Raw genomic sequence first — 27,161 nt, forward strand, 5'->3', positions numbered from 1 at the left:
GACATCTATTCTGACCCACTGGAGCTGTGTTGCTGCGTTCTCTGGTAGTTGATCCAGAACGCTACCCTCCGGATCCCTGTTGGACCTTTGTGGACAGTTGTTGTCGTCCACCTGGGTGTTTGTGTTTGTCTGTCCTCTCCCTGGTGTTTCCCTCTTAGTGTCAGTGGTGAGGACTAGCGATCCCACCGGCCCGTTCATTATCTAGGGTTCATTTCAGGGAAAGCCAGGGTTTAGGCACGTGATCGCCGCACGGGTGAGGAACCCGTCTAGGGACGTCAGGGCAGTCAGGTGTCAGCCACAAGGAGAGTTAGGGGTCACCACCTTTCCCTCTCCCTTGGGCAGGACTTTCCCTTTTTCCTCCCTGTGCGTGTTGCCGGTCATTACACTTACACCTGACATAGCTGCGGCCACTGAAATAGTTTTAAACGTTAAATAAAATATATTGAAAATGTTTAATAAAATGTAAATTACATTATACTGCACAAAAATATATATGTATATATACAGAAGCACGCGTGTAGTTACAACTAATACTACAAGCCTTGTCTGCTAGGAGTCCATTACTGAGGACTAGTAACATCTCCAGCCACAGAGTAATGTGGGACATCTCTATACATTGTGGAGCTGGAGTCCTCAGCTGTAATGTATGGCTTCTGTGTCCGCACTTGGGGTCGCCGTCTTCCCAGAGGAGATTCGCTCTTTCTTTCCTTCTGCCAAAGCTTTGAAATGCTGGTAAGAGAACAAGCTGCTGTCAGTATCGTGCCCTTAATACTGCATTATGGTAGCAGTACACCAGGCTGCCATTATATTAACATAAAAGCTACAAGAATCACCTAGAAAATGAACATTTCGGTGTACGATTAGAGATCCCCTATCTCAGAATACAACAGTACAGTGCCCATATCCAGAAGCCGTGGCATCAGTGTGAACAGGGCCTTATGTAAATGTTACCTCTACGGTGCAAAGTTGTAAACAATGGACATTTCAAGGGTTATTCCCATCCTATAAAGTGATGGCACATCACTAGGGTATGCCATCCCTTTATGATCAGACCGCCACCGTATCAAGGGGCAGCAGCTCTGATTCAATACTGTGTCCCCTTTATAGTATTTCCCTTGCAAAGAGGCAACCTGGCCACAAACTGTGCCAGAAACGGCAACCTAGCCAGACAGGGGCATCCTAGCCAAACTTAAAGGGCATCTGTCAGCAGATTTGTCCCTATAACACTGGCTGACCTGTTACATGTGCGCTTGGCAGCTGAAGGCATCTGTGTTGGTCCTATGTTCATATGTGCCCGCATTACTGAGAAAAATGATGTTTTAATAAACGCAAATGAGGCTCTAGGAGCAACGGGGGAGTTACCTTTAGGGTCCATTCACACGTCCGCAATTCTGTTCCGCATTTTGCGGAACGGAATTGCGGACCCATTCATTTCTATGGGGCCGCACGATGTGCTGCCCGGATCCGAAAAAGGCGGACCCGCACTTCCGGGTCCGCATTTCCATTCCTGAAAGAAAAAAAAAAAAAGAACATGTCCATGGATCCGCAAAACACACACGGATGTGTGAATGGACCCTTACTCGTAGATTCTCTGCTCTTTGTGCCACTGCCACGCCCCCTGCACTTTGATTGACAGGAGCAGGCAGTGTAAACATTATAACACCTGCTCCTGTCAATCAAAGTGCAGAGGGCGCGGCAGTTGTAGAGAGAGCAGAGCCTCTAGGTGTAAAGGTAACGCCCCCGTTGCTCCTAGAGGCTCATTTGCATATAATAAAACATCATGTTTCTCAGCAATGCGGGCACATATGAACATGGGACCAACACAGATGCCTTCAGCTGCCGAGTGCACATGTTACAGGTCAGCCAGTGTCATAGGTACAAATCTGCTGACAGATGCCCTTTAAGTGAATGGGGTTGACTGCGACTCCCTAACCAGCCAGGTCGCCGAGCGTTTGTGAGGTCTGTTGGATGAAAGGCCTCGCTCAGAATCATCTTTCCAATTTATTCCAAAGGAGTTGGATGGGATGAAGTAGAGTTTCTCCACACCAAACTAGTCATATCATGTCTTTGTGGACTTGCTTTGTGCACAGGGGCGCAGTCGAGAAAAGGTCCTTCCCCAAATTTTAAAAGTGACAATTGTCTAAAATGCCTTATGTTGCAGTGTTCACCTTACTCTACTAGAAATATGGGACCTAGCCCAAACCCTGGCAAACATGGTCAAACCATTATCCCTCTTCCACCAAATTTTACAAAAGGCACTATGCATTCTTGTAGGTAGCGTAATCCGAGCATCTGCCAAACCTACACTGATCTATTAGACCGCCAGGGTCCAGCATGGACATGCTTTACAACCGGCACCTGGCATTGTGCATGGGGATCTTAGACCCGTGTGCTGCTGCTGAACCATGGAAACCCATCTCATGAAGCTCCAAAGCAACTTTCCAGTTTGGAGCTCTGCAGTGTGAGATGCATCAACATATTTGGCCAAGCTCCGAGTCTGCCGGGTCCACTGCACAACAATAGCGCTTACAGGCGATGAGCTGACTGAATAATTAGGAGGGGGGAGAACATACTTTTGTCCTGATGTAAAATCTGTAACAGAACTCTTACTCGTCATGTGCCATTACAATACTGATGTCCTCTGAGGGGCTACTGAATCCCCTCAGATTCTAGGTTGCGGGGGCACCTTCTACCTCTGCATCCCCTATAGCTATACCCATGTATGTAATATTAAAGACATTTGAGGCATTGGTTACACTACTCAGAAATGTTTTATACATAGGATAGATATGTGCTAACTACCTGGATGTCAGGCCTGGGGAAAAGACTTCCCAGCCGCCCTCTATACGGACACTGCCAGCAAGAATTCTATGTGTAAATTGTGTTCACAGATGAATTTACTTTAAAATATCATCCATTGTAGAAAAGGTACAGTATACATTTCAACATCTCAGTTAAAGGCGTTGTGCAGCTTTTTTTTTTTATTACTGATGTTTTATCTAATCAGCATCTTATCGGTGGAGGTCCGACACCCAGGAACCCCGCCGATCAGCTGTTTGAGAAGGCCGCGGCGCTGGCAGTGGTGTAGCATTCTTCTCGCCGTTTCCCGCAGGCCCAGTGGAACGCCACCGATCAGCTGTTTGAGAAGGCTGTGGCGCTGGCAGTGGTGTAGCATTCTTCTTGCAGTTTCGCGCAGGCCCCGTGACTTCACTAAGAGTATCCCTGGCCTGGGCACGGCTAAGCCCCATTCACTTCAATGGGGTTTAACCGCACCCAGGACAGTGATACTAGTCGTGACGTCACTGGGCACGAGGTAAACAGTAAGAAGAATGCTACACCACTGCCAGCGCCACGGGCTTCTCAAACAGCTGATCGGCAGGGGCCCTGGGTGTCGGACCCCTGCCAATCAGATGCTGATGATCTATAGGATAGATCATCTGTAAAAAAAAAAAAAAAAAAGCTGCAGAACCCCTTTAAGTTACCCGAGGAGGTCGGAGCAGAGAACATGAGGTAGGACACAGTGCTTGAGAAAAAGAAAATTATTGGAAATTGACATGATTGCAGTGTATATCTGATCTCTTTTGGCTCTCTAGAAACTGGCCACCTACTAATGTATGTCTTTGTGTGGTAACAGTTCATGTACTTACCTGATGCAGGGCATGTGGAGGTGTGATCCATGCTTTTTCTTATTTTAATTTTTTTCTGGAATTTTACCAGTGTCTCTCTCTTTTCTATGCTATCAGCACTCCGCCCAGTGGAACCAGGGGCTTTTAATTAGCAAGAGACCACAGAAGGGTTAATAAACTCTTATTAGGTCTCAGTTTGTAGTTCCTAAGCTCACATTAAAGTAAGCTTTTAACATCTGTTCACATGGTGCGGTGCTGTATGGTTGCTGTGATACTGTGCCTGTGCGTTGGTGCTGCCCAGTGCCAAGGGGCCTTAGCCCGACAGCAGGGGTGCTATGGGACATGCCACCAACGTGGCGGCGGTGGTCACCATGTGGTGCCGCACCAATTTATCATAGAGGCAACCTTGGGGTGGTGAGCCTGTGCATGCCCAAAACATATACTAATGCCTCATGTACATTACATAGAACAGGGCGTGGTATACTGTTCAACATGCTGAGAAGCAATAATAAATCAGTGCCTGGCATGGGGATGTGCGAGCCATACCTTTTTCTCTTTCCTCTTTTTTTTGGAATCTTACCTGAGAGTTCTTGAACTCTGAATAGAGGGAAAACAGGACGTGCAGCGACTGGATACGACTCTTGTAAACGGGGATATCCGTCAGAGCTGGAAGAGACGATGCAATAGTGTAATGTCACCATCCATAAGGTAGAGCACTGCAGCCATAGATATTCTATGCTGTGCAACTTGTTTTATCAGCGTTTCAAAAAGCAAAATGGGAACTTCAACGCAAACAAAACAGAATTGTGAATGCACGGCACAAAGTACCATACTAACCAACCTAACAAGTGGGGGGAGTCGACAGAAATAAAGGGGAACATTTACTGGTCTGATGGCATGGGATGTTCCACCTCGTAATAAATCTGTCACATCTTGTGCGGTTTGTGCACCAGGAACTGAACATTTCTGTTATAATTTACACCCAAATTATTGTAAATGTGTGATGCCATCCTCATCCCGCCAACTGTCCTGAAGAAGGTAGGACTGTATCTAGGAACATGTGCTACTCATCATCTCATTAGGTTTGACATGGCTAGTCACCGACATCATGTCATATGAAAGACTCCCAGGGATTACAGCTTTGGGTTATATATAGATTTCCACATTTTTGGGGGGTGGGTTTTTCAGTAGGTAACATGATTTTAGTATGGTATAGTTGATTTAATAGTCTAGGACTGCTATGGTGAGAAGTTTTAACTTACCAAGTGTCATATCAATGTAGGTGGCAAGGTCACAGTCCAAATCCGCAGTTGGCAGACTAATCTGGTAAGGTCAAAAGACAACGAAGGTTTAGCTGAGCTGTACCTGCAATCTCAGAAAATAGATTTCAACAATCATAATCTCACCTTTCCAAGGCCTTCCTCAAACTCTGAGGGCCATTCCTGCATTAGACTTTCCACTTCAGGCATTGGTCTAGAAAAAAAACAAATTATTATAAATGTTATACATATACACACACTCGGACAAAATAAAAATACTGCACCAAGTAAAGTTGTTGAAATGAATAGTTCACTGTGTGATGTAATGATGACATATGGAAGTGATTACAATATTAGAGGAAAGGACGAGTTTATTGGAGAAAACACTGTACAATTTAAAGGAGGCTCTAGGACCCTGTGTGCGCCTCTAGCCTGGATACAAGATGAGACACGGCCTCCTCTAGCCTGGATACAAGATGAGATACGGCCTCCTCTAGCCTGGATACAAGATGAGATACGGCCTCCTCTAGCCTGGATACAAGATGAGATACGGCCTCCTCTAGCCTGGATACAAGATGAGATACGGCCTCCTCTAGCCTGGATACAAGATGAGATACGGCCTCCTCTAGCCTGGATACAAGATGAGATACGGCCTCCTCTAGCCTGGATACAAGATGAGATACGGCCTCCTCTAGCCTGGATACAAGATGAGATACGGCCTCCTCTAGCCTGGATACAAGATGAGATACGGCCTCCTCTAGCCTGGATACAAGATGAGATACGGCCTCCTCTAGCCTGGATACAAGATGAGATACGGCCTCCTCTAGCCTGGATACAAGATGAGATACGGCCTCTAGCCTGGATACAAGATGAGATACAGCCTCTAGCCTGGATACAAGATGAGATACGGTTGGACAGTAGACTCTGCTCACTTGTAGGTTGCTGAAACTGACATCCCACCTGGTCTCATTAATGCTGGACTGGAGAATATCAGATGGGCAGACCCCCGCCAATCAGCCAGGCACTCTGTGAGTGACGCAACCTCTTCCAAGGCCAGTGACGTCACCGTTCAACGGTCGTATGGCCTAGACACAGCTCAAGGCTGAGCTGCAATAACAAGCACAGCAGCTATAAGATGTACGGCACTGTGCTTGGTAAGCACATGGGAGGCAGCCATGCTCACCGAAGCTCTGCAACTTCCCGAAACAGTGTATCGTCAGGGTGCTGGGACTCAATAGGTTATCAATGTTATTTCCTGGATAACTCCTTTAATTCAACAATTGTCCTTAAGGCTCTTATAATGACACAGAGTGCATGAAATGTACCATTACATGCCACACAGTGCCTTAGTTTACAGACATAGAGCAACAATGCCCAAATACTGCCATACCTTATCCAGATGAATACATACCCTCCCTATTCAGCGCCCACAGCCCTTAGTGACTCCATAAGGCCTCACTCCTGCACATGACCATAAGCATTTTGTGATCCACAAAATACAGATGTGGTCCATGTGCATGCCGCATCTGTATTTTGTGGATCCGTGGTTTGCTAATGGTCGCGAGCATGAGGCCCAATAAGCAAACTTAAGGCCGCAGACAATTGTCGGGAGAGAAGCGTTCCCTCACAGCAATCATCAGATAGCTGGCAGGGGACTCTGCTATTAGATGCAGCGATGTCCTCCGTGGCATGGGGGGAAAAAAATAGCTATAGGCAGCAGTGTGCCAGAGGCAGATCACTATTACATAGTGCCCTCTGCGGCTGGCACCATTGTGATTTTTAGGCATGCTTAAAAATCACTACTGATAAAAGGTTCATCGGGTATTTGAAGGCAGTATAAGACTTGCAGATGATTGCTAACAGGCGTTCATTGTTAGCGATGATCTGCCAGAAAATCTGGCAGTCTAATACGCCATATAGTGGTCTCCATCACAAAGCCCACCACATTCCTGTAATAAATGTGTAGAGAGAGGTTTCCTGCCCTCTGCTGGCAGCATCTAGTAAAACTAGTAATGTAGTGTAGACATTACTAGCTTTACAATCCAGTCCCGAGGTCCCCCTACAAGGAATGGAGGAACAAGATCTCTATATACCAAAACGGCAATTAAAATTTGGCTGTGGATCTGCCTGGATTATAGTTATGTGAATGATTAAGCAGAACATGCACAATGTGTCTTGGTCATGTGTACTGGAAAAAAAGGTCATCACCTGGTATAGTGAACGGTGGCGGGAGGTTTTGAACGATGTAATTCACTGATACTTTCAATCCAAGCGTCAATGGCTTTATGATTCTTCTCTGCATTTTCCAAGCTCTTGACTTTGATGTGATGCTGCTTGAGAGAGAATATGCGATTAGTGCGGGAAATGCATAGACACAGGGTCTAAAACGCTCACCTGTACGTGGTCAAAAACCATTCAGGCCCAAAGGTTCTCCCGATCCACCAACCCTCCCTCGACTGCCCTTGGCTCATTGGATCACTCAGTTTAGCTACAATATAAATGACCTACTGCCATGCTGTGCTGCTTGGAATTTTCTGACAGCCAGAGCGCCATAACTGTGGAATCCGACTGTTTTGTGGATGGTTCATCAAGAGTTAAAAGACCAAGTTTATCTGGTTTATTATCAGGTCGTGGAACCTACAAAAAAAAAAGAGAGAGAAAGGGAGTTATACCCAGCAAAAATAATCCTAAATCTACCTGTGTGCAGTCCCTCTCTTTAGGCTACATGGTAATAAACATATATAATAATCTTTACTTGGTTGCATAAAAGCCTGCCGACAAAAAGAAAAAAGTTTGCGATTTGGCTGCGACTTGTTGTAACATGATTTTTTTTTTTATGCAATTTGACTGAGTTGCAAACAAATTAAGATTTACAGTACCCATAAGAGGGGATGGGGGGGAAATCGCAGACAAGTGTGCAACCAAAATCAAGCAAGTCAGGATTTTGGAGGACTGTTGCACTGCAGCGGTTTTATTGTTGCAATGTCACCACAATCATTCATAGCCTTCCCCAGGAATGATAAGTCATCAATATCGAATCAAGGGAGGTTCAAAGGAGGTTTGACCAGGCCTCTGCGCCCATCAGAGCTCTGGTGAGCCCCTCACAGCGACGTACATTGTATAACAGCTGTATTTAGTATTGCAGTCCGGGTCCATTCACTTCAATGGGACTGAGCTGCTACAAGGCAATGTGATCAGTGTACGGTGACGTCACTGGCCTAGGAGCTCAGGGAGAGCTGGGGGCTCTTCGAACAGCTGATCGTGAGGGGGCCTGGGAGTCAGACCCCTGTCTATCTGATACGGGGAGCTCCGTCTAGCTTACCTATGGAGAGCGCAGTACGTCCAGAAAAAACCCTTGTCCTGCGCGATTCAGCACAGGACAAGGGGGAGCATCGGAGCATGAAATGCTCCAATGCTCATGTCAGGGGGGCTGAGTGGGGGAAGTAGGGGTTATGTCCGGGTTCAACTGTTGGAGACTTTTGTGCCTCGTTTGACTATTTTAATTTTTTAGACCAATTCAGAAGTTTTCTAACTTTTGCAACTTTTTTCCAACCTATTTATATAGGAACGACTTTTTTTGCCCTGGAATTTGTCACAAAAAGAGTCTAATTTCTACTCCACTCCAGGGCTGGTGTACTTTTTTCATCTGCTTTCAGTGCTGAAGCGCAACTTTTTTTTTTTGCATTAAAAGACGCACTTTCCGGTGAAAAGTCGCATGTCTACAGGAAAGATGCAGCTTCTTTTTTTTTTGGATGCGAAAAAAAAATTACACCAGTCTAAGTGAATATAAACCTAACTGAATAACAACCACCAGAGGTCAGACTAAGAAAAAGACACCTCGTCTAAGGCCTCATTCACACTTGCGTTGTTAATTCCGGATGAGATCCGGCAGAGGATCTCAAAACCAGAATTAAACGGATCCATTTCAATTTTGCACATCAGGATGCATCCGTTCTGTTAGGATGCGGTTGTGTGAAATCAAAACGGAAAAAAACTGATCCATCACTAAATACATTAAAAGTGAATGGGTGACGGATTCGTTTTTTTAGACTACAAAAAAAAACTGATCCATCACCATTGACTTAGGGTCCATTCACACATGGAATGGGTCCGCATCCTTTCCACAATATCCGGAACGGGTGCGGACCCATTCATTCTCAATGGGGCAGGAATAGATGCGGAGAGTACACTATGTGCTCTCTGCATCCGCATTTCCGGAGCGAGGCCCCGATCCGCAGCTCCGTAAAAAAAATAGGCCAATTGCGGACAAGAATAGGCAGTTCTATGGGGGTGCCGGCCGGGTGTATTGCGGACGCGTGAATGGACTCTTACATTGTTTTTAGTGATGGATACGGTTTGTTCTGTTTCAATGACTGGACATAAAACCGCAGCTTGCGGGGGTTTTGTGTCCGGTCACAAAACGGAATGCTGCCGGAACAGAAGACGTCCTGATGCATCCTGAACAGATCTCTTTCCATTCAGAATGCATGAGGAAGAAATGGAAATGTTTTTTTCTGGTATTGAGATTCTCTGCCGGATCTTAATACCGGAAAACAACAACGCAAATGCGAAACAGACCTAATTCATCAACTGCCTTCCTGAGTTGTGAATGACCAAAGTGTGTGACAATGCAAGATACTATACCCTAAAACGCATAGGAAAGGAAGCTCTCCCGCTCTTGTGGAAAGCGCCAGCATGCCACCAAGGCCACAGACTGGCATGCTGTGGTATGTTAGGCATTCTGGTGAATGTAGTTCAGCAAATATATCATTAAGGGATGAAGTTACTGCCTTTAGAGGGCTTCTTTTATACAACTCAGTGGATTATGACACTGAAACAACATCTGTCGGCAGGATAGACTCCATTATCCAGTCTTAGTGCCTGGTAGGGTTGATTTTGTGGATTGAAATGCCACCTATCTTGTGAAAATCAGCTGTGGTGCTCCCAAGAAAAAAAAATACTTTTATTCTTTATTCAAATACCTGTATTCCCCATGAATAGGAATTCCGGAGCATCTTTTCTTATAGCAACATTGTGGCATTCCTCCTAGAAATGTACGACTAAATAACGGTCCAATCAGCTCTGGCGGTATCAGGCTGTGCCGGGACAATGGGAATAATAGTGCCAGTTATCAATGTATTCATACATTTCTAGGAGGAATAACAAAGGTACAGGAAAACACAAAGTTATAAAAATAAGATGTTATTTCATGGAGAATACAACTATTTATTACAACAGACGAGTCCAGAGAGTAAATAGAGTTTTAATAACCTGACAGCTAAGGGTATAAATCAGAACCATATGTACACGATGTGCACATTATTAGTATTACATACAGTCATACTGGCTATTACTGCAAAATGTACCTTCAGAAATGCATCGATGTCTCCCACCGCAGGAATAAAGTCTGGGATAAAAGGTTTCAGCTTGTGCTCCAGATCTATGGCTTGGGGCGTGTATCTGAAACGATGCAACACTTATACTTCCTCCAGCCGTAACATAATTTACCAAGACATTAACAATGTATGGGCTATGGACATCCATGGAAGTGGTAAGACGTCACCTTAAAAACGAGATTTTTGTATAACTTACCAGTAAAATCTCTTTCTCGCTCTTTCCTTGGGGGACACAGAAGACCTTGGGTATAGCTCATCTCCCTAGGAGGCGTGACACTAAGTGAAGACTGTTAAGCCCCTCCTCCACAGCTATACCCTCAGCCTGGAGAGAGAGACTGCCAGTTGCGTGTCCAAGTAGTGAGAAAAGGCAAAGTCCAAAAGTGGAACCAACAAGCCAACTACCCAACGGGTAAAACAAAGCCGGAAACAAAGAATGGGTGGGTGCTGTGTCCCCCAAGGAAAGAGCGAGAAAGAGATTTTACTGGTAAGTTATACAAAAATCTCGTTTTCTCGCCCAATTTCCTTGGGGGACACAGAAGACCTTGGGACGTTCAATAGCAGTCCAAGAGGGGAGGGACCACAGCACCAAGGCAAAGCACCCGAAGGCATCAAGAAACCGCCGCCTGCAGACCAGGCGGCCCAAGGCAGCAGACGCCAAAGCCCCAGTGCGCACCCTGTAGAACTCAGTAAGGTGTGCAAGGAAGACCAGTGACCGCCTTGCACAAAAGCATGGCCGAAGCCTTATGCCTCCGGCCCAGGACGCACCGACCGCTCTGGTGAAATGAACGGTGACACCAAAAGCAGAACCCTGCCCTTAGTGCGGTAACCACAGCAATAGACACAGAGAGCGAAGGAAAGCCACCCTGGAGGCCGTCAACCCTTTGCGCGGACATCCTGGAAACACAAGAGACCGAACGCCGACAAGAGTCGGAGATCTCCAAGTAACAACTGCAAACCCAAACAATCTCCAAGAGGTGAAGCGCCGTTCCCGGAGACGGGAAGGGGATGACCAAAACCTCGTAGAGAAGAAGGCAGATACCACCCTCAGAAGGAAGGGACGGGATGGAGAAACAGCCCTGTCCTGGAAAAGGACAGAAGGCACAGAACACGAAGGGCCACCCATCAGGCACCCGTCAGACATGATGGCAACAGAAAACACAACTGTACCGGACAGCAGGAGTAGGGAGAACTTCTACAACGGCACCAAGGAAAAGAGTGGAGCGCCAAGAGCTCAGTGTGTAGTTCCCAGGGCGGTACCAGGGAACGGTACAGAGGAACCAAAGAGCCACTCTGTGGAAGAAGGTCATGACAGGCCCAGGAGGGCCAGAAAACGCTGCAAGGGGAAGGACAGCGCCGACACTTGACACTTCAGTAACAGAGTCCCAGTCCCAGGGTCAGGCCGGACTAGAGAAAGACAGAACCAAGGGAGAGAAAAGCAGAGTGGGGGAATGCCCCGCTTACCACAAAACCCAGTCAAGAACCCGAAGTCCGACAACCGAACCTGGACGAAGCACAGTCGGGAGCGAACACTAGCGCGCTCGCAGGAATCGCCTGGCAAGCGGGAGAAAACTTAATGTGATCAGGTGCAGACCAGTAACACGGCCCACGGGTCGGAAAAAAACTCCCGTCGGCCCCCGAACAACACAGTCCCGTATCCAACCGGAGTGGGGGAGCAGAAGGACAGACGGAAGAAACCGGAAGGGTCCGCCCAGCAGCCGACAGATGCCAGGACAAGACAGGCCAAAGACCAAGTCGACGTAGCCACCACAGGAAGGAGTTCTACAGTCCTGGTGAGGGAAAGTCAAGGACAACCGTGACCGAAGGGTAGTCCTCCCAAGTTACCGAAAAGGTAAGTCCAGCAGGACCATATGCCCAGAATGGAAAGGCAATCTGCACCCAGCGGGAGGACAGAACACAATAGGCCCGGCAAACAGGCACACAGCTAGTACTGCCAGCGAAAACGAGGGAGACGGTACGAGACCACAAGTAACACCGGAACCATCCAAGTGAACAACCATGCTCACCCCCGAAAGGGGAGGGGGCAATGACGAAACAGCCTCTGAGGCCTGGCCGGTGCAGAAGCCACCTCGGAGTGACAAACTCAGAGAAGAAGCCAAAAAAAACGAGCCGGCGAGGAAAAGCAGTCGAGACAGAGGCCGGCATAACACCCTCCAAACCGAAAGGAGGAATGGCAAACAGGGAAGCCACAGGACAGTTCAAAAGCCGAATACCTGCTACTCTGTGAGACGACCTGCACATCGCCTCGCAGAAGGCGAAAACCCTGAAGAACCCAAAGTGGAGGTCCCTCAGACCTGGATAGACGAGCACCCAAGAGAAGTTGGGTGACCTACCCGAGAGGAGCGGTCTGTTCCTGGTAGCAGATCAGACTGAAGTGCAGAAGGCGCCAAAGACAACGCTCTCGACCCGACGGCTTGCGCGGGGAAGCAATGTCACGGGAGGACGAACGGGTACGCATCAAGGGACCCCGAACACTCCCCAGGTGGAAGGGCCAATGAACATGGCTGGTGCAGTCACAACGGGACCACACCAGAGAATGAGTGCCACCCAGCTCGGTGCAGTAGCGAGCCAGCAGAGCCCGTCTACATATATACAAGGTATACAGCGGTGAATACATTGGGCATTCATTTGTCGTGTGTTGGACAACACCTTAGGCTCATACAGGTGGATAGAATGACCTCTTCAGAAAAGAGTGCAAAGCTAGCGACCAGCAGCCTCACCCCAAGAGAAAAAAGTATGTCGCAGGAGGAAGGGAGGCATACGTACTAGCAAACCGCAGGCAGCGAGAAGGCCAACCCACCCACGGGAGGAGAAGGCAAACACGGCCCAAACAACGCACAGAGCGCACAACCACAGCATCCCACAGTATCCATGGAAGTGCAAAGTGCAACCCGAAAGGGAGTTATGCACAAGGCTAGTACAGGGGGCATGCTATGGAACGCAAGCAGTCCGCCCAGAAAAGTGGAGAGAAAGGCACCTGGCAAACTCTGCAGACGGCAAGAGTGCAAAGGCCCGCACCAAAAGGACCTAGTGAAGGGGGAAGGGCATGCACAGGACTATCCTAGCATTAAATGATTGTGCAATAATCCACCCAACACCGAATTTTGTGAGAGTGCAACGAGTAGTTCGCCAATGAAAGGGGAACGTCCAGTACAGCATATAGAAGGACAGCCGTGAATCTCATGAGCGCGCAAATTACCGCCCACGGAATGAGAAGTGGTCATGCACAAGGCCAGCACCGTTTCCAAAGGGAGTGCAAGCAGCGCACCCACGTTTAGAGGGCCATGCTCCTGGCCAGCAACGTATTCGGTGAGGGTGCAATGAACCGCACACGGCAGCATCGCATCCCAGGAGAGCGCGAGCACCCCGCCACGGATGGGGCCATGCACATGGCCAGCAACGTACTGGCGCAAGAACAAACACCGTCAGTGAAGGTGCATGTATGTCGCCTGAGGAGAGGAGGCATGCCCATGCCGGCAGCAAAGCCAGCGAGAGTGCGGTACACCGCCCAAGGAAGGGGGGGGGGCCATGCATATGGCTGGCAGCGGATCCGGTGAGAGTGCAAGCACCCCGCCATGGAAGGGGGTCAAGCACGTGGCCAGCAACCTACCGCGAGAGAACAACCCCAGCCAGGAAGAGTATGTATGCTGCCCGAGAGAAGGAGGCATGCTCAAGGTCGGCAGCGAAACCAATGAGAGTGCAGCCTACCGCTTATGGAAGGGAGTCATGCACAAGGCCGGCAGCGAATCCATTAAGAGTGCAGCGTTCCGCTTATGGAAGGGGGACGTGCACATGGCCGGCAGTGAATCCAATGAGTGCAGTGTTCCGCATATGGAAGGGGGACGTGCACATGTTTCATACCCATGGCCGACAGCGAACCCAGTGAGAGTGCAGCGTACCGCCATAGAAGGGGGTTACACACATGGCCGGCAGGAATCCAGTGAGTGCAGTGTTCCGCATATGGAAAGGGGACGTGCACATGTTTCATACCCATGGCCGACAGCGAACCCAGTGAGAGTGCAGCGTACCGCCATAGAAGGGGGTTACACACATGGCCGGCAGGAATCCAGTGAGAGTGCCGCGCTCCTCAAGGAGGGGGGTCGTGCACATGGCCAGCACCGTATCCGGTGAGAGTGCAATTCTTCTGCCCCAGAAGGGGGTCATGCACCTGTCCGGCATTAAATCCAGTGAGAGTGATGCACATGGCCAACCTGTAACTGGAGAGGCGACGTTCTGCCTATAGACGGGGCGCCTGCCTTTGGTCAGCGCCGTATCCCGGGAGATGGCAAGGGTCCGCCTAGAAGGGGAACATGTAGCTGGCCAGAACCGCAGCCGAGGAGCGCAACATGCCGCCTACGGAAGGGGGGCATAGCGTGCGGCCAGCACTACTGCATCAGGCTGCAGCGTCCTGCGCAACCATTCCGTTATTTATTAACTTTATTTATTTTATTTTTATTTATTTATTTTTTATTTTTTTTAAAAACACAGCCACTCTGAGGCAAAAAAGGGGCCACCATACAGGGGCACAGTCTCATACAGGCCCACCAGGAAGCCCAGAACATAGAGGGTGTCCTCTAGATGGGATCCGGCCCCTGGTGGCCGGTACCCAACAGGTTAACAAACATCCGGCCTAGGGGGCGGCGCTGCGATCCCCTGGGGGCGGGAGACCTCCAGGCGGGAAGAATTCGCGCCGCGAGAAGTTCCCGCCCCCTCCAACCGAGGCTGGAAGTTTGTGGCCTAGTAGGCCGTGAAGCCGGGGCCTCGATTTTCGCGGCGCCCGGCCGACCGGGAGTACCGGCGGTCGGCCGGGACCGGGAGGGAGCCGGCTGACGCATGCACTAACGGCCGCGGGTGCCCACCCCGCGGGCCGGCAGAGACAAAGGGCCGGATTGCGGCCGAGCAAGGCCGAAGCCTGGGTCAAAAGTTTGCGGCACCCGGCCGACCGGAAGCCTCAACAGTCAGCCGGGGCCTGCTGGAGCATCGCGCTCAGTACATGCAGGCCGTGAGGGCCTTGCGTCCGGCAGCTTCTGGAGCCGGCAGCTTCTGGAGCGGGCCCCTGGCCCTAGACACCGGTGAGGAGGGCGGGGGGGACCCTGAAGTCCAGCACTGCACCCCCTGCCCTAACGGACCAGGCGCCCGTGGAGGAGGGACAGGGCAGCCAGCGCGGGCCCCCTGTACTGAATCTGCGACCGGTAAGGGGGAGGGCCGGCATAACCCCTGTGTCAGGGGCAGCTAGGAGCGGGTCTCCGGTCCTAAAGCAGAATTCCTCCACAGCAATCCCATGCTCACCCCTGTGCAATGCCCTATGGAGGGGCAGTGTATAGTCGCCCCGCGGTCACCAGTATGGTGGTGGTGTGGGGCTATATGATTATTGGGCAACAGCTGGATATGAGAGCCTCAGGGCCAGCCTAGGTCCAGCAGGGACCAGTATGGGGGTCCAGCACGCAGGAGACCGGGGAGGGAATGAGGGGAACGTAGGGCTGGAGAAGCCTCTCTCTTACCACAGCCGTCTTTACCCTCGGTCCGTTCCAGCAGGGTCGCCCCTTCAGCTACTGGCACCGTAGTGGCAGGACGCTGGAAGAGGGACTTGGCGTGCGGGCGACCCTTGCGCTGGCGGGATGCAGGGGAGCTGGGCTGCCCTGGTCCACCTTGCCTTCTGTGGGGAAGGCAGCAGTGCGGATGACCGGCACTGGTGCAGCTCGACCCCGGGAGAAACAGAGAAGTCTAGTGCGTCTCTGTTGTCCCTGATGATCTGAAGAAAAAGACAAAAGCAAAAATCAAAACTAAAAACCAAACAGGAGAAAAACAGCCCTGCAGAGCAGGGAGTGTCTTGCCTCCTTGGACACTAAGCAAAAACTGGCAGTCTCTCTCTCCAGGCTGAGGGTATAGCTGTGGAGGAGGGGCTTAACAGTCTTCACTTAGTGTCACGCCTCCTATGGAGATGAGCTATACCAGTGATGGTGAACCTTTTAGAGACCGAGTGCCCAAATCTGCAACCAAATACCCACTTATTTATCGCAAAGTGCCGACACGTCAATTTAACCTAAATACCAATATAATATATCTTTCGTGTCCTTTATCATTTATCTATAATAGATAAATAGCCTACATTTAATGCACTGCCTGTGCTGTTCATAGTGTGTCCTGGGGATGATGAATGGCAGGAAAAGTCTAAAGCATATTGCTATGCCATAGACGTTTTTCCAGGGCGTGGGTGCCCACATAGAGGGCTCTGAGTGCCGCCTCTGGCACCTGTGCCATAGGTTCGCCATCACTGAGCTATACCAAGGTCTTCTGTGTCCCCCAAGGAAATTGGGCGAGAAATGAGCGTTTACGAGCTCTCCGGAGCGCAGAGAAAAGGGTTACGTCTCCTCTGTGAAGGCGACAGAGCAGCCTGCAGTTTATGTGAAACATGTAGGCTGCAGAGGACAAACCACGCCTGAACATTTTTAATAAAGACTTCTTCGAAAAATGCTTTTATACCAAAAAAAAAAAAAAGGGTCCATAGCCCTTAAATTTGACGTGGATTTCCACAGCAGAATCCGTGCAGGAATCCATCATGGGACCCAACAAAGTAAAACATTTTAACCCCTTTTAGCTTAGGAGTTTTCCAGGCATTTAATACTGATGACCTATCCTCAGTTTCAGATTGGAGGGGGTCCCACATCGGGCACCGCCACCAAGCAGCGGTTCGAAGAGCTTATGAAGCACAGCGGCTGTGCTTGGTATTGCAGCTCAGACCCATTTACTTGAATGGAACGGAGCTGCGTCACCAATGAACGTGACATCACAGGCCTAGGAAGAGGCTGCAGCGCTCACTGGGGAGCCCCTTTGATCAGCTGACTGGCAGGGATTCTGGGAGTCCCACACCTATATCCGGAAGATAGGCAATCGCTGTCAAAATCTCGCCCAACCCCTGTAATGGATATAACTTTGTTACACTGAAGTGATTTTTGGTATGTTTTCTAACGACAGAAAATACTTTTAATGTTTTTTTACCATTTTTACACATATAGGGGTGAATGATCAATAGCGATGGAAACTGCATTACTTTACAATATGGAGAGAATTATCTTTGTGCCATGGCTGTGAATATGCTGGGCTGGTGGAAAAGTGAGGACTTAAAGGGGTTCTCCGGGTTCAGAGCTGAATGAGGAGCATTGGAGCATATCATGCTCCACTCATACGGGCTGAAAGGGTGATGTCCAGATTCAACCCCTTTAATAATAATATCAATAATATGGTTCCGCGCGACGATACCATAAGCAGAGGTAAACGTGCATTCACAGCATCAATCCAAATATGTGTATAGGTACCTGTTTGAACTTGGCTGTCACTTTTCTGCACGTACCGATCCTCTTTTGTATGCTGGTACTTGTACGTTAGAGTGGGATAGGGAGCTCGCGCTCAAATCCGAGCGCTACGTGATGTCACTGAACTAGGTTACAGGTATCTAGGGGTGTCACTCCTAGATACCCATAACCTTGTTCAGTGACGTCACGTAGACGTGTCACCAACTAGATACCTGGTTGGTGACACCAACTTGGGGTCTCACCAACTAGACCCCCATCTTTGAAAGCATCCTGATAACCCACCTCTTTAGGCCTAGAACCTTCCTCTCATCTACTGTCTCTTTCTCCTTTCCCTTGTGCATTGTAAGCCCTTGGGGGCAGGGTTCTCTTCACTCCCTACCCAACTTTCACTGATTTACTCACGTTTATTGTGCTTGTGGTCTTGGTCGTGTCTTACGGTAAGAACCACCGCTCTATTCACATGTACTTCTACTCAGAGTAATGGTGCTTTTAAATAAATAGTAATTATAACTGCTCAGGTGGATGGACAGGGCTCCCCTTATTTCAGTCCAGAAACAAACCTGCCAACCAACCAATGTCGGGGCGGAAAGAAGCTGCCATTGAATCATCAGGATGACTCTTGTCCCACTTTCAACTAGTCTTAAACTACTGGGGTCATTTACTACCTGATATTATATTTTCCCAGCTCACACCAGGTCTAAGAATAGGGTCGTGGTGCGGGCGGGCCACAAGCCCCATCTCATATATCATTTTCTACGCCTGTTTTAGGCCTAGAAAATGTTCTAAATCTATGCCAGCAAGGTAGCTGGCATAGATTTAGACCGGCAGTGGATCCGCCAAAGTTATGTAGAGGCCGGCACCTCTACATAACTTTAGTGGAGCCATTGCCAGCGCAGGGGTTATTGGGACCACTTGTAACCAGGGAGCTTGTCAGTAATTCAGGCTGCCTGTGGTTCAGCTGGTTACCTTTAAACATTTTGTTCATGTTTCTACTGTTCGACTACATACAATGAGGGGAAGGATGAACACCAGAGAAAATTTAGTTTTCAGCTTTAAAGGCTATGGACACAATGAAGGTATTTTACTCATTTAGGGCTAAAAAAATAAAAAAAATCATTTTAGTCTTTATGAAACATTTTTTGTGATACATGTGGTTATATGCCGACTGTCCCTCCTGAGTTCCGTCAGCTGATGGCTCATGTAGAGCTCTTATTTCTGATCTCCTGACCTCATCAAACTGCCAAGAATATGGCTTAAATGAGGGTTTATGAGGTCAGGAGATCAGAGAGAAATCTTCGCATACGAAGTCAGCTGACAGACTGATTTTTAAAACACATGTATCCCAAAAACTGCTGAAAATGTTTTATAAAGATCAATTGAAAAAACTATTTTTCGCCGAAAGTGAGTAAAATGTAAAATGCAATGAAGTCGGCTACTGAACTCGTGAAGCCATTGGTCTCACCTAGTAATATACTGGAACAACTCTTTAATTTCTGATGTTACTGGAAGGTGCTCAAAATCAGCAGGATCATAACTGTTGGCAACAAATGAAGATATTAAAGCAGAAAGTTATCTTGTTACATAATTTACAAACCAGATCATTTCTCTAATAACCTTTCAGTTAGGGCTCATTCACACAAACGTGTGCTACCCGTTGCCGTTCCGTGTGCATTCCGCTTTCACTTCAATGGGTCTGCAAATCCCGAGATGCGGAACGGTGCAGAAAGGAAGCACGGAACAGAACACTAAGGAAGCACTACGGGGTTCCGTTCAGTGCCTCCGCACCGCAAAAAGATAGAACTTCCTCTATCTTTTTGCGGAACGGACGGATCGCGGACCCATTCAAGTGAATGGGTCTGCGATCCCCATGCGGCTGCCCCACGGACAGTGCCCGTGCATTGCGGACCGCAATTTGCGGTCCACAGCATGGGCATGGGCTTTACACGGTCGTGTGAACAAGCCCTTATGGTAAGAAAATAGCATCACTATGGATCCATCACACAGAAGTAAGCCTTTAAAAAGTGTAACCCCCCTTCCTTTATTATCATTTGTTTTTAAAGGGGTTCTTCAAGACAAATAACTAGAGCAGCGGCTGCAAATTTCATAAAATGACAAAAGACGCAATATTCACCCCTTTACACCCCCCAATGGCTTCCAGTGTCATGTTCCAGTCCTGCAGCAATGACACTTCCTGGCTGCAGTAGTGATGTCCTGCACACACCTTGCAGCCAGTCCATGTAGTATACAGAGGTGGTGTGTAAGGGACGTCAGCGCTGCAGCCAGCAAAACAAACGCTGGTGGGGAGCAGTGATGGTCAGTTCGCAGTGTTCGCCAGCAAACACATGCGGGCTGCCATCTTTAGTAAGGTAGACTCACCCGTCCGGCGATGCACAGGTAAGCCCTTACCTGTGCCTCGCCGGACGGGTGAGTCTACCTTACTAAAGATGGCAGCCCGCATGTGTTCGCTGGCGAACACTGCGAACTGACCATCACTGGTGGGGAGGCCTGCAGCACATCGCTGAAGCTGACAGGGAGCTAATATGACTTTTTAAAGTAATTTGTTCACATTTACTGCTGATGCCCCAGTATTTGTCTCAAACTACCCACTTAAAGGGGTTGTCTGGCCTCAGACATTGGTGGCATATTGCTAGGATGTGCCACCAATGTCAGATAAGTGCAGGTCCCACCTATCTCTAGAACAGAGCCCCCAAAGTGAAAGAGCACATTGTGCACGTGTGGCTGCCCTTCATTCATTTCTATGGGAATTTCAAAAATAGCTGGCTTGTCTATTAACGGAAGTCCCATAGTGAATGAGTCTGACGAAGGCTGGTCAGGCCGAAACTCGTCTATGATTGACTATTGATGTATTCATAAAATAAAAAAGCATATGGATTGAAGACAAAGGCGCTCGCTGGGATTTCCTTTATCACAGTGAATAGAAAAGGCAGTCGCGCCTGTGCGGGGCGCTCTCCGTTAATTTCTATGGGACGTTCGAAAATAGCTGAGCACTCTAACTCGACTATTTTTGCGAGTCCCATAGATGTTAATGGAAAGCACACTGCACTCTCATTCATTTTAGGGGCCCCCCTCTAGAGATAGGTGCAGGTCCCAGAGGTGGGGAATGTGTGTGGTGACAACCCCTTTAAGTTGTTCTGGCATTAGAAAAATAAATAAAATTAGGCTAGGAAATGGCATAAAAGGAACCATTACTCACCTTGTGGTGCCTGCTGGTGATTATTCATCTCCTTGAGGCTGTGATATCCTGTAAACCCAAGGAACCGATGCAGCCAATCGCTGGCAAGCAGTCTGTGTCACACATACCAACATCACCACTGAGGCCGGTGACTGACTGCAGCAGTCATGTGGGTGTACAGCACACTGCCATAGCAGGAGAATTCACGAATCCCAACCTAGGACCACTGGAGCCCCCCCTCCTTTTTTTTTTTATGCCATTTCCTCCCTTTAGCCCAATTTTACATATAGTTTAGTTAAAAGGTACAGAATGCCTTTAAGACAAGGCAGACTGTGTAGGCCAGATGACATTTGTATTGTGATGAGTGCATAAATAAATGTATTCACTCTCTCTTACCCTACATGGGAAGTGCCGTTCTCTTCATCGTCGTCATCTTCATCATCATCGTCGTCATCGTCATCATCATCATCATCTTCCTCTTCTGAATCCTCTGTATTGTCATCATCACTTAATTTCTGATGTGGGGCAACACGAGGCGCTCTCTTTTTCTTAATATATATATATAAAAGAGAAATGCAACTTAAATGACACATCGGAGACTTTGGGATATAGGATGCAGTTCTGGAATGGTTTTTATTGTACGGTATTTACAGGTTTTTTTTGCATCTTTCACCAGGAAATATAACGTAATAGCTAATAGTTTAGGTAGTTTCATAGGCAGCTATACACACAGGTAGCCTATTAAAAGGGGTTAACCTCAACAGCAGGCCGGGGGAACGACGACGACCTTTGTTCGGCTATCAGCAAATTGTGATCATACTGCACAGGCGCCAATGAGCTTACACAGGGACCTCTTCAGCGTAGGTCAGCAATATCAGATAGGCGGGGGTTCATCACATGGCACCCCCACTGACGAGCAGAGAATGGAGCCAGAAGCGTAGCTCTGTTCTCTGTGCACTGACTGTTCGGCAGTAGTGCAGTCACCCAGCGCGGCCACTACACTGAGAACAGAGCTGTGTTCTCTGTGCACTGACTGTTCGGCAGTAGTGCAGTCACCCGGCGCGGCCACTACACTGAGAACAGAGCCGAGTTCTCTGTGCACTGACTGTTCGGCAGTAGTGCAGTCACCCGGCGCGGCCACTACACTGAGAACAGAGCCGAGTTCTCTGTGCACTGACTGTTCGGCAGTAGTGCAGTCACCCAGCGCGGCCACTACACTGAAAACAGAGCCGAGTTCTCTGTGCACTGACTGTTCGGCAGTAGTGCAGTCACCCAGCGCGGCCACTACACTGAGAACAGAGCCGAGTTCTCTGTGCACTGACTGTTCGGCAGTAGTGCAGTCACCCAGCGCGGCCACTACACTGAAAACAGAGCCGAGTTCTCTGTGCACTGACTGTTCGGCAGTAGTGCAGTCACCTAGCGCGGCCACTACACTGAGAACAGAGCTGTGTTCTCTGTGCACTGACTGTTCAGCAGTAGTGCAGTCACCCGGCGCGGCCACTACACTGAGAACAGAGCTGTGTTCTCTGTGCACTGACTGTTCAGCAGTAGTGCAGTCACCCGGCGCGGCCACTACACTGAGAACAGAGCTGTGTTCTCTGTGCACTGACTGTTCAGCAGTAGTGCAGTCACCCGGCGCGGCCACTACACTGAGAACAGAGCTGTGTTCTCTGTGCACTGACTGTTCAGCAGTAGTGCAGTCACCCGGCGCGGCCACTACACTGAGAACAGAGCTGTGTTCTCTGTGCACTGACTGTTCGGCAGTAGTGCAGTCACCTAGCGCGGCCACTACACTGAGAACAGAGCTGTGTTCTCTGTGCACTGACTGTTCGGCAGTAGTGCAGTCACCTGGCGCGGCCACTACACTGAGAACAGAGCTGTGTTCTCTGTGCACTGACTGTTCGGCAGTAGTGCAGTCACCTGGCGCGGCCACTACACTGAGAACAGAGCTGTGTTCTCTGTGCACTGACTGTTCGGCAGTAGTGCAGTCACCTAGCGCGGCCACTACACTGAGAACAGAGCTGTGTTCTCTGTGCACTGACTGTTCGGCAGTAGTGCAGTCACCTAGCGCGGCCACTACACTGAGAACAGAGCTGTGTTCTCTGTGCACTGACTGTTCGGCAGTAGTGCAGTCACCTGGCGCGGACACTACATTGAGAACAGAGCCGTGTTCTCTGTGCACTGACTGTTCGGCAGTAGTGCAGTCACCTGGCGCGGCCACTACACTGGGAACAGAGCTGTGTTTCCGGCTCTTTACTCCGTGTTAGTTACGCCGCCACAGACTGACGAAAACAGTCGATTTCAGGGGGTGCCGGGTGCTGAACCCTCACAGATCCTTTATCGGAGGATAGATCAGCAATATCTGTAACCCAGAAAACCCCTTTAAACACCAAGCTAGGGGGCACCATTATAATATTTATTAGTTGGCACAGAAAGTCGTGTCGGTTTTTGCTGATGACACTGGATTACACAGAAGAAGAACCCCTTGTGTACGATACCGTGGTGTTCTCCTCTTCTTCACTGCTAACATTCGGGTCGGGCATGATTTTCGGTTTATCTGAAGATCGCTTGTAAGGAACTGGTCGGGCGAAAGAAAATCACGGGTCAATTTTTTTGCACATTTTAAAAATGTTACCATATCTTAGAATTCTCAAACAGCTTCCAATTCCTCTCACCTGGTTTTCTTGGAGTAGGGGAGTGAAGGCTAGCCACTTCTTCGGAGTCGTTCACCTCCAGACTCTCGTCGTACGGCTGGTTCAGCACGAATTTTGTCTGGATGAGTAAAATGAAAGAAACAGATGTCATTTATTTAAAGTGGATTTTCCGATTGTTTTTTAACTGAGGACCGATCCTCTGGATAGGTCATCAGTATCTGATGGGTGGGGGTCCGACACCCGGGACCCCCGCTGATCAGCTGCTTGAGAAGGCGCCGGTGCTCACAGTAGAGCCGCGGCCTTCTCTTACAGCGTCGTACACTGTATCGCAGCTCAGCCCTATTCACTTCTATGGGGCTGAGCTGCGTCTAGGCCACGTGACCGATGAAGGTGATGTCACATGGCTAGTGCTGGTGCCTTCTCAAACAGCTGATCGGCGGGGTCCCAGGTGTCGGACCCCCACGGATCAGCTAATGATGACCTGCACCCTACGTCAGACACATGCTTCTTTACCAGGGACTCCATCACAGGCTCCCAGCACTTACATCAAACATATCCATAGGCCCCATTCACATGACAGAGGAGAACATTATGTTGGGCTGGTAAAGGTACGTTGTTTGTCTTATTACAATAGGAGGAGCCTATGGGTAATGGATGCCGCCATTTTCAGCTCATAGCAGATGGGAGGCCACAATTTAGGTATCACCGGTACAGTGCCCCTTACATTACTGATAGATGAGACGTCACTTCATGAGGAGGGAGATGATGATGCCGTTGTCTGACGCCAGTGATTCACACCATGTGGCATTGAAAAGCACCCGCAGCACAGGAACAGGTAAATGACCTACAGTGCCAGCAGTTCGGGGGGGGGGGGGGGGGCAACGTGTTCCTGCTGGGGTTACTTGAGCGAGGAGGCTGCTCCTCTGTACACAGCACCGTACCTGGACCAGAGATAGGCCAACCGGACCCAAACTACGGTCACCACGGCAGGAGGAGAATGGGTGAAGAGCCCACGGGGTACGAACACCCTGATCACTGACTGGTGCTAGGAGTGTGGCACCAGGGCTCATGTGAGAGAGGGCATCCGCTTCCCCCAGTCAATCTGCGCCCTCTGGGTTATGTCCTTAGGCCCCTTGCAGACAGGAGTTCCTCCCGCAACGAGTCCGCATCGCAGCACCCGGCCTGACGGGATTCACATAGCATTACACTGACTTATGATGCTATGTAACCCTTACAGTTCTGGAATGTATTGGATAACACTGGCAGCATTATGCATCATAAATCAATATAATGCTGTGTGACCCCCGGACTCGCTGCGGGAGGAACGCTCATCTGCGAGGGGCCTCAGAGTCGTAACTAGCATCCATGGGGAGCAATTACAGGGCGTGACCGGTCCACGCGATGGAGACGTGGCTCATCCTGGTGCAGCCACAGTCACGTGAAGAGACTCTCTGAGGCTCGGTTCACATTTGTGCTCTTTTTTTATTCCATTATCGGAACAGAAAACTGATAATAATGCAGCCAGATCCGTCACATGATGGACGCCGGGGGCCACAATACCTTGTCCCAGCCCCGGACGCCACTGTATCTCTATAGTGGCATCGACCAGAGATACAAGTGGGGAAATCCTCCCAATGTATACTATCGGTCCAGGATCTGTAACCCCTTACACAATACAGGGGTGTACAGAGAATTAGATACTGAGGAGGAGTTTGACTCCCAGCGCCCGCCAAGAAGCTGATCGGCAGGGGCTGCGGCCTGTTCACAGTATACCAAGCACAGCGCCATACATTGCACACTGGCTGTGGCTTGGTACTGCAGTGAAGTCAGTCACAACTGCCACATCACCAATGGAAGCTGAGGAACTGATCGAAGGGGGTGCAGACAGCTGGACCAGCACCCGTCTGATACCGACAACCTGTCCTGAGGATTGATCACAGAAGTGAATGGGGCTGGGCTGCAATACCGAGTACAACCGCTATACACCGTACAGTGAGTAGAGAGAAGGCCGCCGCCGCGCTCACCGGAGCACCGTTCTCAAAGAGCGGATCGGCAGGGGTCCCAGCCGTCATGTCAGACCCCCACCGCTCAGATGATGACCTAGCAATACGGCCACGGGCACACAACATTCATGTGCAAGAGGCCTTATTCAATAAAATCTATCTGTATAGCGCCACCTGCTGTTTCTTTTTTTCTTATTTCTTTGTCCTGCTCACTGAGAAGGTCGCACATGCTCAGTTTCATCCTTTAACTGCCTCCTGAGCTGTGATAGGGAGAGCATGGACACGCCCCCTGAGCTGTGATAGGGAGAACATGGACACGCCCCCTGAGCTGCAGCAGAAAGGACACTCCCCCTGAGCTGTCAGCTTGATATAAATCTAGCAGAGCAGTGAATGGGGAGATTTCTGGATCCATGTGAGGTGCAGGGCTGGTTCTAGCTTTGTTAGAAAGAGACTGTCATTTATTAGATGATCTCTGATTAGTCATGGGATAACCCCTTTAAGAATGTCCCTGCAGCCAATCACAGCGCAGCTTTCACTTCTGAAAGGGCTCCTGAAAGATGAAAGCTGCGCTCTGATTGGTTGCTATGGACAACAAAACGGATGCCGATCAGACAGGCAGAGCGCATCACACCGAGCTATGGCCGGGACGTACACACACAGCAGCGGCTGCCCGGGTCCTCACCACCTGTGGGAACAGCCTAGTCGCCCCCCGTTGTTGCGGTCACCAGTCTGGCCTGAACTACAGAGGCGTCTTTTCCCTCCAGTTACCTGCAGCCCCTGTGAATCTGCCTCGTCCATGCTCGAGGCCCGTACACATACAGCGGCCCGAAATATGAGCCGTTACCTCGACTGCCGGGATGTAGACGTCTCTCGCAGATAAACTACTCTATCACTATGGAGACGGTGAGGACTTCCGCCGAGGACGTCACTTCCGGTCACGGTTGTCATGTTCAGCCGTGGAAAATTGGAACCTGACGTATCACGGCGCCACCTACTGGTAAATGAGATAATGCCACATACTGACAAATAGGACAGCACCATCTACTGGTGAATGAGATAATGTCATATAATTCTCAATGGGACAGCGCCACCTACTGGTGAATGCGATAATGTCATATAATGGTGAATGGGACAGCGTCACCTACTGGTGAAGGAGATAATGTCATATAATGGTGAATGGGACAGCGCCACCTGCTGGTGAATAAGATAATGTCATATAATGGTGAATGGGACAGCGCCACCTGCTGGTGAATGAGATAATGTCATATAATGGTGAATGAGATAATGTCATATAATGGTAAATGGAACAGCGCCACCTGCTGGTGAATAAGATAATGTCATATACTTGTGGATAGGACAGCGCCATCTACTGGTAAGATGGATAATGCCACATACTGACAAATAGGACAGCACCATCTACTGGTGAATGAGATAATGTCATATAATGGTGAATGGGACAGCGCCACCTACTGGTGAATGCGATAATGTCATATAATGGTGAATGGGACAGCGCCACCTGCTGGTGAATGAGATAATGTCATATAATGGTGAATGGGACAGCGCCACCTGCTGGTGAATGAGATAATGTCATATAATGGTGAATGAGATAATGTCATATAATGGTAAATGGAACAGCGCCACCTGCTGGTGAATAAGATAATGTCATATACTTGTGGATAGGACAGCGCCATCTACTGGT

At 49.2% G+C, this 27,161-nt stretch overlaps 1 protein-coding gene across 3 annotated transcripts; it reads right to left on the minus strand.

The window, feature by feature from the left end:
* Positions 1-438: 438 nt before the first annotated feature.
* On the minus strand, positions 439-26,444 carry IFT46 (intraflagellar transport 46). Of its 3 annotated transcripts, none has more exons than XM_044278549.1 (12): positions 26,307-26,444; positions 23,481-23,577; positions 23,304-23,383; positions 21,202-21,353; positions 19,075-19,146; positions 10,252-10,345; positions 7,394-7,522; positions 7,094-7,218; positions 5,033-5,099; positions 4,889-4,949; positions 4,207-4,292; positions 439-729 (listed from the first exon to the last, which is right to left on the minus strand). In XM_044278549.1, exons 3-12 carry the CDS (start codon positions 23,346-23,348, stop codon positions 634-636), a joined length of 927 nt encoding a protein of 308 aa, XP_044134484.1. In that variant the 5' UTR covers positions 23,349-23,383; positions 23,481-23,577; positions 26,307-26,444; the 3' UTR covers positions 439-633. The 3 variants fall into 3 exon arrangements, with proteins under 3 accessions (XP_044134484.1, XP_044134483.1, XP_044134482.1); XM_044278548.1 differs by having other exon boundaries at positions 7,094-7,215; positions 26,231-26,381; XM_044278547.1 differs by having other exon boundaries at positions 26,231-26,381.
* Between the last annotated feature and the right edge of the window lie 717 nt (positions 26,445-27,161).

Source organism: Bufo gargarizans, chromosome 2 (assembly GCF_014858855.1).
Source record: "Bufo gargarizans isolate SCDJY-AF-19 chromosome 2, ASM1485885v1, whole genome shotgun sequence".
In the NCBI taxonomy this organism is placed as follows: Eukaryota; Metazoa; Chordata; class Amphibia; order Anura; family Bufonidae; genus Bufo; species Bufo gargarizans.

Bases quoted from the DNA above. Each gene is read 5' to 3' on its own strand.
- IFT46 (XM_044278547.1), bottom strand. From the start codon at position 26,260: ATGGACGAGGCAGATTCACAGGGGCTGCAG. The intron at 19,147-21,201 runs GTAAGAGAGAGT...TGTTGCCAACAG, and splicing joins AACGGCACTTCCCATGTAGG to TTATGATCCTGCTGATTTTG. The intron at 4,293-4,888 runs GTAAGTTAAAAC...CGTCTCTTCCAG, and splicing joins CTACATTGATATGACACTTG to CTCTGACGGATATCCCCGTT.